Source organism: Phoenix dactylifera, unplaced genomic scaffold, assembly GCF_009389715.1.
Source record: "Phoenix dactylifera cultivar Barhee BC4 unplaced genomic scaffold, palm_55x_up_171113_PBpolish2nd_filt_p 001451F, whole genome shotgun sequence".
Taxonomy (NCBI): Eukaryota; Viridiplantae; Streptophyta; class Magnoliopsida; order Arecales; family Arecaceae; genus Phoenix; species Phoenix dactylifera.
The window spans coordinates 27,354-39,276 of NW_024068769.1; the positions used below are offsets into that span (position 1 = coordinate 27,354).

An 11,923-nucleotide genomic window follows, 5' to 3' on the forward strand; every position below is an offset into this window, starting at 1 on the left:
CTCCATCTTCCAAGTACGATAATTAAAATGAAAAGTTCAGCTCTTGCTATAGAATTCTACAGCAATTACCTTTACAAATAATCCCGGTTTCCCACCTTTTACTTAGTATTTCTACTTTTCTTGACTCCGAATCGGGATTGGGATGTATGAATTGACAAATGGAATTGAATCAAGAAATTTAAGCTGAGACAAATGGTTGCTGATCATGAAGAAGACAGAACTAGAATCAGACAACAAAACAACTAGACAACTAAATTGCTGAAAAACATCAATTGCCTAACAAAAATCCATGAACCCAAACATGAAAAGAAAAAGAAATTCTGGAATTAAAATTGAGAAATTTCTCAATTTTTCTTTTGAAAGAAAATAAGATATGAACGATAAAGTTGGAGAATAGAATCAGAGAGCAAAAATCATGGATAAGAACAAAATCACCATCCAAAATGTGATCGGAAGAATCCCCGCACACATCGCAGGCAGACGACCAGAACAAGCCTGCCCATCACCACCGCCACCAGTCGGCTCCATCTCCCGAAACACTTCTGCACTTCTCGAAAAAAGAGAGTGGAGCACAAGCTTCTCAGAGTCTTCCCTTTTTCCTCTTTTGATGTTCAGATCCCGGCCTTGATTATTTCGGCATAAAGATCAATCTGGGTGTATGTCAAACTTTTAGCCCCCAGATTTATCTTATCTTAATGGATCGGATTTTTGGGGTGAAGAAGCAGTCCATTGTGGTTTAAGAATGTAAACATCCAATGCTCAGGATGTTGTCAACCTTGTGTATCAGTCATGGCAAACTTTAGGCAAGACAGGCTTTCTCTAAGGCCTATGGGATCACTTAGTGGGACAGGACACCTATCTTATTACATACAGAACTAAGAAGCAGAATTAAGTTTCCATGTTATGCAGTTCACTGTTGTGTTTATGTTAACAGTTGACTCTTTCATCTTTCGTCTAATATACTTACAATCACAAAGAAAAAAGAAAAAAAAACTATTGTTAACATACACTTGGCTTTGTTATAGTCTGTATGCCTACTGATTATGGACAGAAGATCATGCAGTGCTCACATCATCAGGAGACATACCTGAGACGGGCTTAAACAAATCCAACAGCATTGTCGTCACCATTAATCTTATTTGACTGCAGTTTCCACTATCAGGATGGTCTGATGGTCGAAGTTCACCATATGAACTAGCAACAAAACTCACTGTCAAAAAGGCCGCTGTACTTCTACTTTATTTGATCCCATCACAACTGATCTATATTCAAAGGAGGAGGATCCAACCCCAAACAAAAACTAAAAAAATTATGAGAATTTATAGCTCCCCTGCAAAATTTAACTCCACATATTATACTTGCTATTCTTTTTCTTCCTCAAGCACCATCTCATAAGGGACAGTTGCATGGATGACAAACTGATAGAAGAGCTGAAGTACATCTATAAACCCTCTTCAGAATATCACAGTAGAAACTTGTTGTATTACTTTTAATTTAAACCATAACATACATACGATCGAAGTATCAGATGCATTTGCACATGCCCAATGCTGGTTTTAATACCAAACAAGTTGCAGGTTTTTAGTTCTTTTCATAAGGTCAATCAAAATTCTGAAGCCTTGAAATATTCCCCAATTTTTCCTAGCAAACAACAAATTTTAAGCTCCATGCTCACAAAAAGCCTCCCCATATATTCACGGGGCTTAAACATACCATTAAAATAGGGTCTTTCTGAGCATCATCCAAAATCTTGCAACTCCTAAGCTTTCTTCATTCTTAATACTATCCTTTTAATATCTCAAAATTCAATTCAGCACATCCAGTTTGATTATACTACTGCCCAATCTTGTTTCAATACAAAACTACCCTAAATTATTCTCTTGTGTTCCTCTATAGTGTCAAACATCTGAGTCATCCAACACTATGTTACTACTATCCTTCTAAAACTTTTATTTAGGTCTTGCGATGGACAATCACCTAAGCCCCAAGCAATCTAGCACACTACACTTCAACCCTGCTCTTATGTAATACAAGATATGGCCTTTTTTACTCTCCATCTACCTCTGCATTTTTTTTGGTCCAAAGATCAAAGAACAACTATGTTTTCACAGAACAGATGAGTTTCAGAAAAAAATGAAATGAAATGCATATACACTAGATTTTAACGCCACATTTGCATGATACCAATGAAGTAATTGCTGTCAGTTCTATGTCCACTATCTCAAAATTTCTTTACCTTAAATTTTATAACCATAATGATTAACAAAACCATGAATCCTTATCCTCACAACACAACTTCAGCCTCAGTCAAATGAAAACTTCCACAAATGTTCACAACATAAGAAATCATAAAATAGGACCTGCACCGAATCAACCTGCACTACAGCAACTCCTGTATTTCCTGCAATAGAGTCGTTACAAACCTTCTACCAGGAATTAAGTTATTCACCTCTGCATCCCAAAATACACCATCAAGGTTTATTTTGTGCATATATTATCATGATTTAACAAAAAAAGTTACAAGTTCCATTGGTAATCAAGATTAATAATTCTTAAACAAAACATCACTTAACTAGAAAAGATGACGAGAGTAATGGCTCTCGAGCATTTCTTCACGATCAAATTCATAGATAACATAACTCAAAACATCAAAGACAATAGTTTAAATATCAAATTAAGTTGTATCAACAACAATGTTCAGTAGTGAATATGCATAAAACCAATAATATGATAACCATTGACCATTCAATTTTCCAAAAAAAAGGCAAGAGAATGGATTCAATTCTACACAAAGGACAGCAAACAACGTTGGCATCCTAAGCACTTGTTTTCATGGATACAATCTTAAGTAAAATGGTACATACAATGAGAGGAATGCAACAGTCAATGCAAACTAGGATGATCTCTTGGCTACTGATACAGATAATGGACAGTCATGATATGCGTGCACTGTTAAATAAACTAATAGAACAATTGGAGAGACTGATGACAATCAGTAGCTTTGCATGAATAGAAGCACCCAGTATAGCACACATTCAAGCAAATGAAAAGAAATCACAAATAACCATGATGTCCCTACAACAACATAATCCAGTAACATTGCCAATTCCAAATAAGAGGCACCATATTAAGCAAAACTACTGCACCAATTAAAGAACATAATAAAGATTACCAACGTACTGTAGAAAATTTACCAAGAAAAGTTCTCAGTAAAACTATTTGAGAACCAACAATGGAATCTTGATCATTCTCGCCAATAGCACTACCGACTTAACTAAAACATAAAACCCAGCAGACAAAAATTCCAATGTTCCACTGGACAAACATAAAACGGTCCCTTGAGATGAGTATAATCCTCAAATCAAAAATCCAAAAGACGGCCGCCCTACGAGTGAAACGAAAATTCTTCTATCTTCAAATTGAATGAAAGAGGTAGGTGGAGCTCTCTAATCGAATAGGCTGAATCCCATGTCGTCATCGCTCTCCTCCTTCGGCTCCTCCTGCATCACCAACAAGAACCGAAAAGAATTAACATACTCAATACCCTCAAAACCTCAATCTTATCATATATAAAAATAAAAAAATTGAACTTGAAGAAGAAATCCACCTTCTCCTCAGCTGCGGGCGCGGCAGCAGCGGCAGCCGCACCGCCAGCACCACCCGCCGGCGCCGCGACAGCAACCGGGGCGCCGCCTCCCCCTACATTAGACGACCCAATAAGCAACAAGATATAGGCAAAATCAGAACTTTTTCTTGAACAGATTACACGAAGAAAGGAAGCGATGGTTTCGAACCAGATCCAACGCTCAATATGAGGTCGTCGACGCTCCTCTTCTCGAGCAGCTTCGCGAAGAGCGGAGCCCAGTAGGAGTCAATCTTCAGGGTGGCGGCCTTCACCAAGGTGGAGATCTTCTCCGCCTGCGAGTCAATCAAATCAAAAACGGTAGCTTTAGATTACGAGAAGCAATCAATCCCTAGAAAAGGCGGAAGAAGAGAAGAACCGTGACGGGGATGCCATCGTCGTGGAGGATGAGGGCCGCGTAGGAGCAGGCAAGCTCTCCGGTGGACATCGTTGCGAACCAATCGAGCGATCTGCTAAGATTTCAAGGGGAAGCGAAGAAGAAGTGAGATATTTGGACGCGATTTCGTTGGGAAAAAATGGGTAGAGAGAGATGGGTGCCCGTGCGGCCGTGCCTCCTTGGTCTCTCTCCTTGGATCCTCTAGGGTTTTGAATTTATAGGAGAAGAGCCAATTAGGGTATTGGAGTCCATGGAGGAGCGGATTCCAGGCTGGCCTGCAATTGATGGGCTTGGCGGGGGCAGCCCAGTGCTGTGTCTCCCACCCACGTTTAAGTGTTTTTTTTTTTTTTTTTTTTTTTTTTGTAAAAACAGCTACTCATTTCATATAACTCTAACGTGAGTACAATCTGTCAAATCGCGGGAAAAAAAAGATACAAAGAGGGGTGAATGTCTGATACAGATGTCCAAAGAAAATTCCCGGAATGCCGGGCAACAAAAGAGGCGACCCAGTCTGCAGCCCTGTTCGCCTCCCTGAATACATGTTCTATCTGAACATCACCTATCAACCGCGCTATCCTACGGGTCTCCCGAATGAGGGGATGACCATCCCTAAACCGATCCGCCCCTCGGAGCCAGTCGATAACCACAGAAGAATCTCCCTCGAGGCATACCCGCTCCACACCAAGTAGCTGCCACGTATAGGATATACCCTCCCACGCTGCCTGTAGCTCTGCCAAGACCACTGTGAGACCTGGCGTGCGTCGCCCTCCTGCTGCTATCATCCTACCAAGGTGGTCCCTGATCACAAATCCAACCCCTCCAGTCACACCATCCACTAACCGACTGCCGTCGAAATTTACTTTGAGATAGCCAAGGGGTGGGGGTATCCAAAAAACAAGGGCAAACCGGGGCGCTGAAGCAGCGTGAAGAGTACCCCAGATGTCCCTAGCTATTCCAGAAGAAAACCCAACGGTAGCTGCAAGAACCTCCCTCGCATATAACGTTGCTCTGTCCACCACCATCTTCGGAGGCGACCTCCTCCCCTCAAACAGGCCGGCATTCCTGTCCAACCAGATGTAATAGGACAAGTATGCCACCACAATCCCGGCCTCAGCAGATCCGAGGCTCCGCGTGGATACTCTCAGCATATGAATCAAATCCTGCGCAGAGACCACCGAATCGGGTAGTAGGACCGGTGACCTCCTTCATATCTCTCGGGCTCTAGGGCAATGCAGAAGGACATGCTCGGTCATCTCCTCGATATCTGCACACTCCTCACAGCACTGAGAGACTGCCATGCCACGCCGAACTAATAAGCTCCTCGTAGGAAGGCAGCCCCAGGCCACCTTCCAGATGAATAATGCCACATGGGGGTGAATCTGCAGCCTCCATATCCAACCACCCTCAATCTAACGAGCTGGCTCCCTACCGATCAAGGCATGAAGATCTCTAGCACGAACATGCAACCATCCCCTCGGCATCCATACTAGCCTGTCCCCCCCCCCCCCGGAGGGAACAGGAAGAGATAGAACCGACTCCGCCAGCTGCTCCCCAAAAATCTCACGGATCATCTCCTCCCTTCATCGACCCCCCTCTAAGGTCAGCAGCTCGCTAACCCTGCAGCCTGCTAATCTCGTCGAGTCCACCATGGTCAGCAAGCGACAGATCGGTAGCTCGGTCACCCAGCTGTCCTTCAGCACATCAATAGACCGACCATCACCTATGGTCCATCTGATCTCCGGAAGCACCACCACAGCTCTAGTACATATCTCCCTCCAGATTGGAGAGCCGTGACGGCCGGCTCGCACCCCGGGAGCCAAGGCGCCATACTTGGCCCTCATCAGCGAGGATCACATACTCTCGGGCTCAAGCACAAATCTAGCCGCATGTCTAGCTGCTAAGGTCTCCCGCCTCGCCACCAGGGACTGCACCCCCAAACCTCCATAGCTAGTCGGCTGGCACACCACATCCCATGCCAGCAAATGGACTCCACCTCTGCCACTGCTCCTCCCCCAAATAAAATTCCTGAATAGCTGCTCAAGGGACCTCAAGACTGTAACTGGAATGATAGTGTTGGAAAGTAGGTAGATAGGGATCAAAGTAAGAACTGATCGAACCAGAGTGATCCTACCCATCATAGAAAGTGTATACATCTGCCACCCCTCTAATCTGCGTCTGATACTAAGCTCCAGGGATGTACAGTCCCTACGCCGCAGCCGCTGGCCCGAGAGTGGGACCCTCAAGTATGTCATCGTGCCCTCCTGCTCTCAGGAAAACCTATTTCCATTGCATGAGAAGTAATTGAATTTTGTTCTTCAGTTCATGTTTAAAAAGCATTTATATTCTAAAATCTAATTATTAGAGGAAAATTACTGATAGTACTTCTATGCAGCTCCTCATTAGCTTGGAGTGCTTTCTTTTACTTTTTCTTCTAGTCAATAATGATTTGGAGGCTTATCACAAAAATTTAATTGCCCTAATTTTAATTCTACAAAGATTTGTACCAGAATGATAATTTTTGAGCATAGTATATTTAATCTTGTAAATTGTATATTTCTCTTGATTATATATATCATTTTTATATCAAAAATGCCCTCCCACATTTCCTATGATATCTTACTTATTCTCTGTTATTAATACTTTTTAACAAGAGAAGAAGACATATGGAAAGATTGCGTTGCTTTGAAATCGAAGCTAATAAAAGATTTTGGTTGAATCAATTTTTTTTCGAATTTGTGTTGGATAGCATGTTCGCTACTTTTATAACATGGGCAGAATGTCCCTCACCCTCTGCACCAAAATCTTCGCAATGGCCTTATAGAAAGTAGTGCAGAGGCTTGATTGGCCAGAAGCGGCCCGGCTTCGTAAGATCCAGCCTCCTCGAAATCAGGGGATGAAGGTCCGCTTCCAATCACTTGACATCGTCGCAGTAGTAAAAAACTGCTGGACAACTGTCATCACCTCTTGCCTGACAATATGGCAATATCTCAGGAAAGAAGACTGCGAAAAGCCATCTGACTCTGGGGCCTTGTCCTCCCTCAAGGACTAGAGGCTCCCTGTCCTGACCATGGCCTAACTCAGAGTCGGAATCGAGTGGACTCACCTTGTCACCCGTTTAAATATTTTTTTATTAGATTAAGTTTGTTCACCATTTTTGTAAGTAATATTCGGCTAGTTAGATAACTCTATATTATCCATCCTTAAACAAGTATCTAAATGAGCAACAACTCATTGTTGAAACCTCAGATCTAGGCTCAAGCTTAGCCTCCCCATTCTCGTGTACTACATGGTTGGTCTTCAAACTTCCACCAAGATTTGAAATAGCATGGTATTCCTTTATAATGGCCAACACGGTAGTTGCTATAATTCATCATAGTAATGGTTGTCATAATAATGATTATATCAACATTATACCTAGTTGACCTTTGACCAAGAATTCTGTAAGATTGTTCTAACAATGTTATAATAGTTATTATAACACATGAATAATGGACCAATAATTTGCATGGGTCCATGCTTTTGTAGTTGTATTTTTGAAGCTTCTATTGTTGTAGGATGTTATCAAAGAATATTTTGAAATCTAATAATCTTAAAATAAATGGAAAATTTTATATTTTATAATGTGAATTTATTATTAGTGCAAGATAATTAGCAAGTAAAATATAAGTATAAAAGGGGACTCACGTTTGCCCGGCTAGCAAATCTATCTAAGCTACTCACAAATGACAACTTATTCAAGCAAAGGATGGACAGCAATGCCATCTTTTGTCCTCTATAACCAAGACCAGAAGACATGCATACCTCTTCTTGAATTATAGCTTTACAACTGAGATCTCAATTGCCTTCTTCCAACATATTCTAGGGCTTCAACAGATTCTGGCCAACTTGACTCAATCACCTCAACTCGCTGGACAAACACTGCTTTGATTGGATCATTTTAGTCATTATCATTCTATGGTAAAATTGGACTAAAAAGGAATTACTAGATCTTCAATAGTTATATCACCAACCCAAATCAAACCATCGCCCATGCAATTCAAAGACCTAGAAGATGGATAATTCATCTGAAGAAGAGAAAGCTACACTACTGCATTCTCCTTGCTACATTTCTTCTTTTTTTCTTTTTGTAATTAAGCTTACTTCTTTCCCCCTCTCTTCCTTTATCTTTTCTCTCTTTTCTCTCATAATGATTTCCTTCTGTTTAATAAAATCGAGAAGGGTTTATGTGACACCCAGCCCAACTAATAAGGAGCTGAGCCTAGTCCACCACTTAACAGACTCAAATGTAAGAGTTGAAGTAAGAGACGAAAAGAAAAGAATAGAGCCCTGTTTGACTTTGAGTATGAGACAGGCTCCTCCTCTATCCTAATCTTTTATGGAAGCTAGAAAAATTAACCTCCAGCGGCTATTTAAAGAGTTTGTGCACTTTCTTTCGCCTAACTGCCAACAGTTTTATGGATCACCATCGCTAGACCACTATTAGTTCATTCTCCTTCTTCTCCTAACTTCCAACGGTCATGGCTTATGGTGCTTACTGGAGATTCCAGTTGAGCGCTTGCCGGAGTCTTAGCTTCTAAGAGGAATTCTCAAAATTAATTGGATCTGTAGTTTGGTTTCGCTTGTAAGATAACTAATGTAACTCTTTTCCAGATTTATTAGTAAATTATATAATATTTATATTATTGAGTTTTGAGTCATATTATCTGTGGTCTATGAATTTGAAGGTTTATTTGTTGAATATCTTCTATTATGGAATAACAATTGATGCATGATCGAAGGTATTGATTTTATTATAGATTATGTTTAACTAAATTCGATATTGGATGGCTTTGTGCATTTTTCAACTTAGAGCATGGAATCCAATTTATGAAAAGAGAGTTTGATTCAAAATGATTTCGCAGTGTAACTATATATTGATACCCCCACCAGTGGAGGTTATGCGCTGGTATATTAATACCCCGCTAGTAGAGTTTATGCGGCTAATACATCAATACCCTGATGGTGAAGTTTATACTTTGACACTTTGCTAATAAGGATTATATGTTGGTATATGATACCCTACTAGTGGAAATTGTACGTTGGAACTTTGATTATTACTGAGCTCATATTCTAGTTCAACCATAAGGAAAAAATGTGGTCACAGTTTATGACTGTCGAGATGAACTTGATGTTTTGAAAGAAGTTAATTTATGAAGAAAATTTAAAATTTGAAATGACTGGACAATGTATAAACTTGATTTTGAATTGATATACTTTACATACTTAATTTCAACATATTATTATTATTACACCGCTTGATTTATTTCATTACTTACTGTGTTGTCTAGTTCATTATACAATTTCTTATTGTTTTTACAGATTTGAATAACTAGCTTGACTCGAAGATTTATCATGGAAGTGAGACAAGAGAGAGAAATTTTGGATCTTTAGTTTAGATTAGGGTTTTATTAAAGTTGATGTAAGATTTCAGAATATTATTGGTTTTGTAGAATTTTTTAACTTTGATTTAGTTATTTAAATTAAAAATTGATTTTATTCTGCTGCTTGTATATGATATTATGTCGAGATGCCCTGTAGTATGCTACTTAGAAAGAGGATTGAAATGCATGATGTCCTTCCAATAGACTTGGTTGGCACAAGGTCGGGATCCCCTACGGTGCAAAGAAAGCACCGGTACCATAGAGAGCAATACAATGACGGATGCATGCAGCATGCCATGTCGCATAACTAAAAAAGAGTTATATTCAGTTATAAAATTAAGTTTCAGATAATACAATCTAACCCACAATAAAATATCATTAGAATTAGATCAAACTCAATCATATGTAGCAATGACGTGTATATGAGACTGCTTCAAACTTAAAAGTCTAATATTCAGTCCAAGCTCTTCGAGATCCTGCAGTATGTCAAATTCCTTTGTAGTCTTGAATCTAAAGTTACTTAAATCAAACTAGATTGCTCTGGAGTATTTCTAGAGTATTTCTATGAATGCTTTTGAAATCTGAGCAATATTTTTCACCTCACTATCATCTTTTCAGCTATTCAGTTCCCACCATATTTCTGGTAACCATGGGAAGTTAATCCCGCCATTCAAAGTACTCCCTTTTAATCTTTTTCAATTATTGGTGGTACGGCTTGGATCTCACCGAACTCCAAACTTATTAGCTTGCTCTAATGCCATGTATAATTCATAATCCCTATCAAAATCAAATTGAGACAATGAAAGCAAAGTATGTGTCAATCTTGATTTTAGACCCTTCAATAAGTGAATCTTTTGTACTATAAAGCAACATGTATTCTGCTGAATCTCTAATTTAATTAATGAGTGTGTATAGTTGGAAAAAAAAAAAAAAACCTTCGAGGGTATCTATAAGGATCTGTGCGGGCGTGTGTTTAGTCCCACATCGGTTATTCGCTGGATAGATTTTAGGTACTTATACAGCATCAAATAACCCAAATAATACCTTTCGGCTAGCCATTTTGGATGAGATATTAGGTTGTTATAAATGGTATCAGTGCGGACCCAGTCCTCAACCTATACAGACTAGGGGATACTGCAGCACAGATTCATTGGGGATGACCACAGACCGATCGTGGTGTTTGTGATTAGATTTGAATGGATTTGAACCATTAGTCTGACGAGAACGTCAGAGCTTCAACGGAAGAAGTATGTAAAAATCCGTGCGGACGTGTATTTAATCCCATATCGATTATTCACTAGATAGATTTTGGATACTTATATGGAATTAACAGTATAAAATAAAGCCAAGTTGCACTGTTTGGCTAAAGCCACCCACTCCTTGGGTCCTTGAGACCCAATGGGCTGTGAAAAATGCCACAATTTGTCTGATTCAGCCTGAGGCCACCAAACGCCACGCTGAACATGTAAGACCTATGTACGGTGGATCAAAATGGTGATAATTAAAGAGAGAAACAAAAGAATAGGACATCGCGGACGCCAATACTGTATCAAATGGGCGTATTAGATGGATACACGAAGAAAGAACCCAAAATCGCAAACCCAACACCTCATTGCCCTCCTTGTCCGTTAGCTACCGACGCCACCAGATCCGGTCACTTTACCGCCAAGATGAAGTTATTGGTTTAGACTGTATCGTCCACCAACTCAACTGTGTTGAATCCTACACTTTATGCGCCATAGTTGTGCACATCATCAATCATTGCTCGTTTTCATGAGTTTCATTCATCAAACGCTCATTTCGATGTATTATTATAAAAATAAACAATTATATCAACATACATGATCATGTGATATAATTTCTCAAATGAAAGAAAGCAGTGCAAGCCATATCTGTGTACGTTGTGGGCTGGTGGATCTGGTCCGGCCAATGCTTTCACCCTTGGATGTCGCCTATATGTCTCGGACAAATATCCACCCTCCCCTTCCCACTGCCTCTCCCATCTTTTCATCCATCTCAGTCGTCCATTTATTATCTGTTTTCTTTCATGCTTGCTTTTTTGCTCGAGCTTCAGAAACCAACATTTTTTAGAAGAGTTATAAAAATTTTAAAATTTTTAAACATATAAATTTTATGAAATAAATCTATTATATTTATTTTTAAAATTATTATTTTGTTTTAAGTTAAAACTCCAAAGGATTTTTTATATAGATATCCTCCTAAATATTGAAATTTGCATGAATACCCTCCTAAAATTGATATTTACATGTATACCCTTATAAAATTGATATTTTTCTTTTTTCTTGCATATGTGCCCACACCATCTAATACCGTTAAAAAATTAGCGGTTTAAAATTAAAAACGACTAAAATATCCTTAATGGGTAGATATGCAAAAGAAAACATTTATAAAAGTATATATACAAATAATACTTTGCGAGGGTATTCATGCAGTTTCACATATTTTGGAAGGTTTACATGCAAA

At 39.5% G+C, this 11,923-nt stretch overlaps 1 protein-coding gene across 1 annotated transcript; it reads right to left on the reverse strand.

Annotated features, from left to right (window-relative positions):
• Positions 1–3,180: 3,180 nt before the first annotated feature.
• Positions 3,181–4,220, reverse strand: LOC120108640 (60S acidic ribosomal protein P1-like). Its single transcript, XM_039122298.1, has 4 exons — positions 4,002–4,220; positions 3,795–3,918; positions 3,608–3,699; positions 3,181–3,500 (listed from the first exon to the last, which is right to left on the reverse strand). The coding sequence occupies exons 1-4, from the start codon at positions 4,068–4,070 to the stop codon at positions 3,447–3,449; spliced, it is 339 nt and encodes a 112-aa protein (XP_038978226.1). The 5' UTR covers positions 4,071–4,220; the 3' UTR covers positions 3,181–3,446.
• Positions 4,221–11,923: the final 7,703 nt, after the last annotated feature.

Coding starts and splice junctions, on each gene's coding strand:
- LOC120108640 (XM_039122298.1), bottom strand. CDS start 4,070: ATGTCCACCGGAGAGCTTGCCTGCTCCTACGCGGCCCTCATCCTCCAC. Junction 3,700..3,794: donor CATATTGAGCGTTGGATCTG/GTTCGAAACCAT, acceptor CGTCTAATGTAG/GGGGAGGCGGCGCCCCGGTT. Junction 3,501..3,607: donor CGCCCGCAGCTGAGGAGAAG/GTGGATTTCTTC, acceptor TTGGTGATGCAG/GAGGAGCCGAAGGAGGAGAG.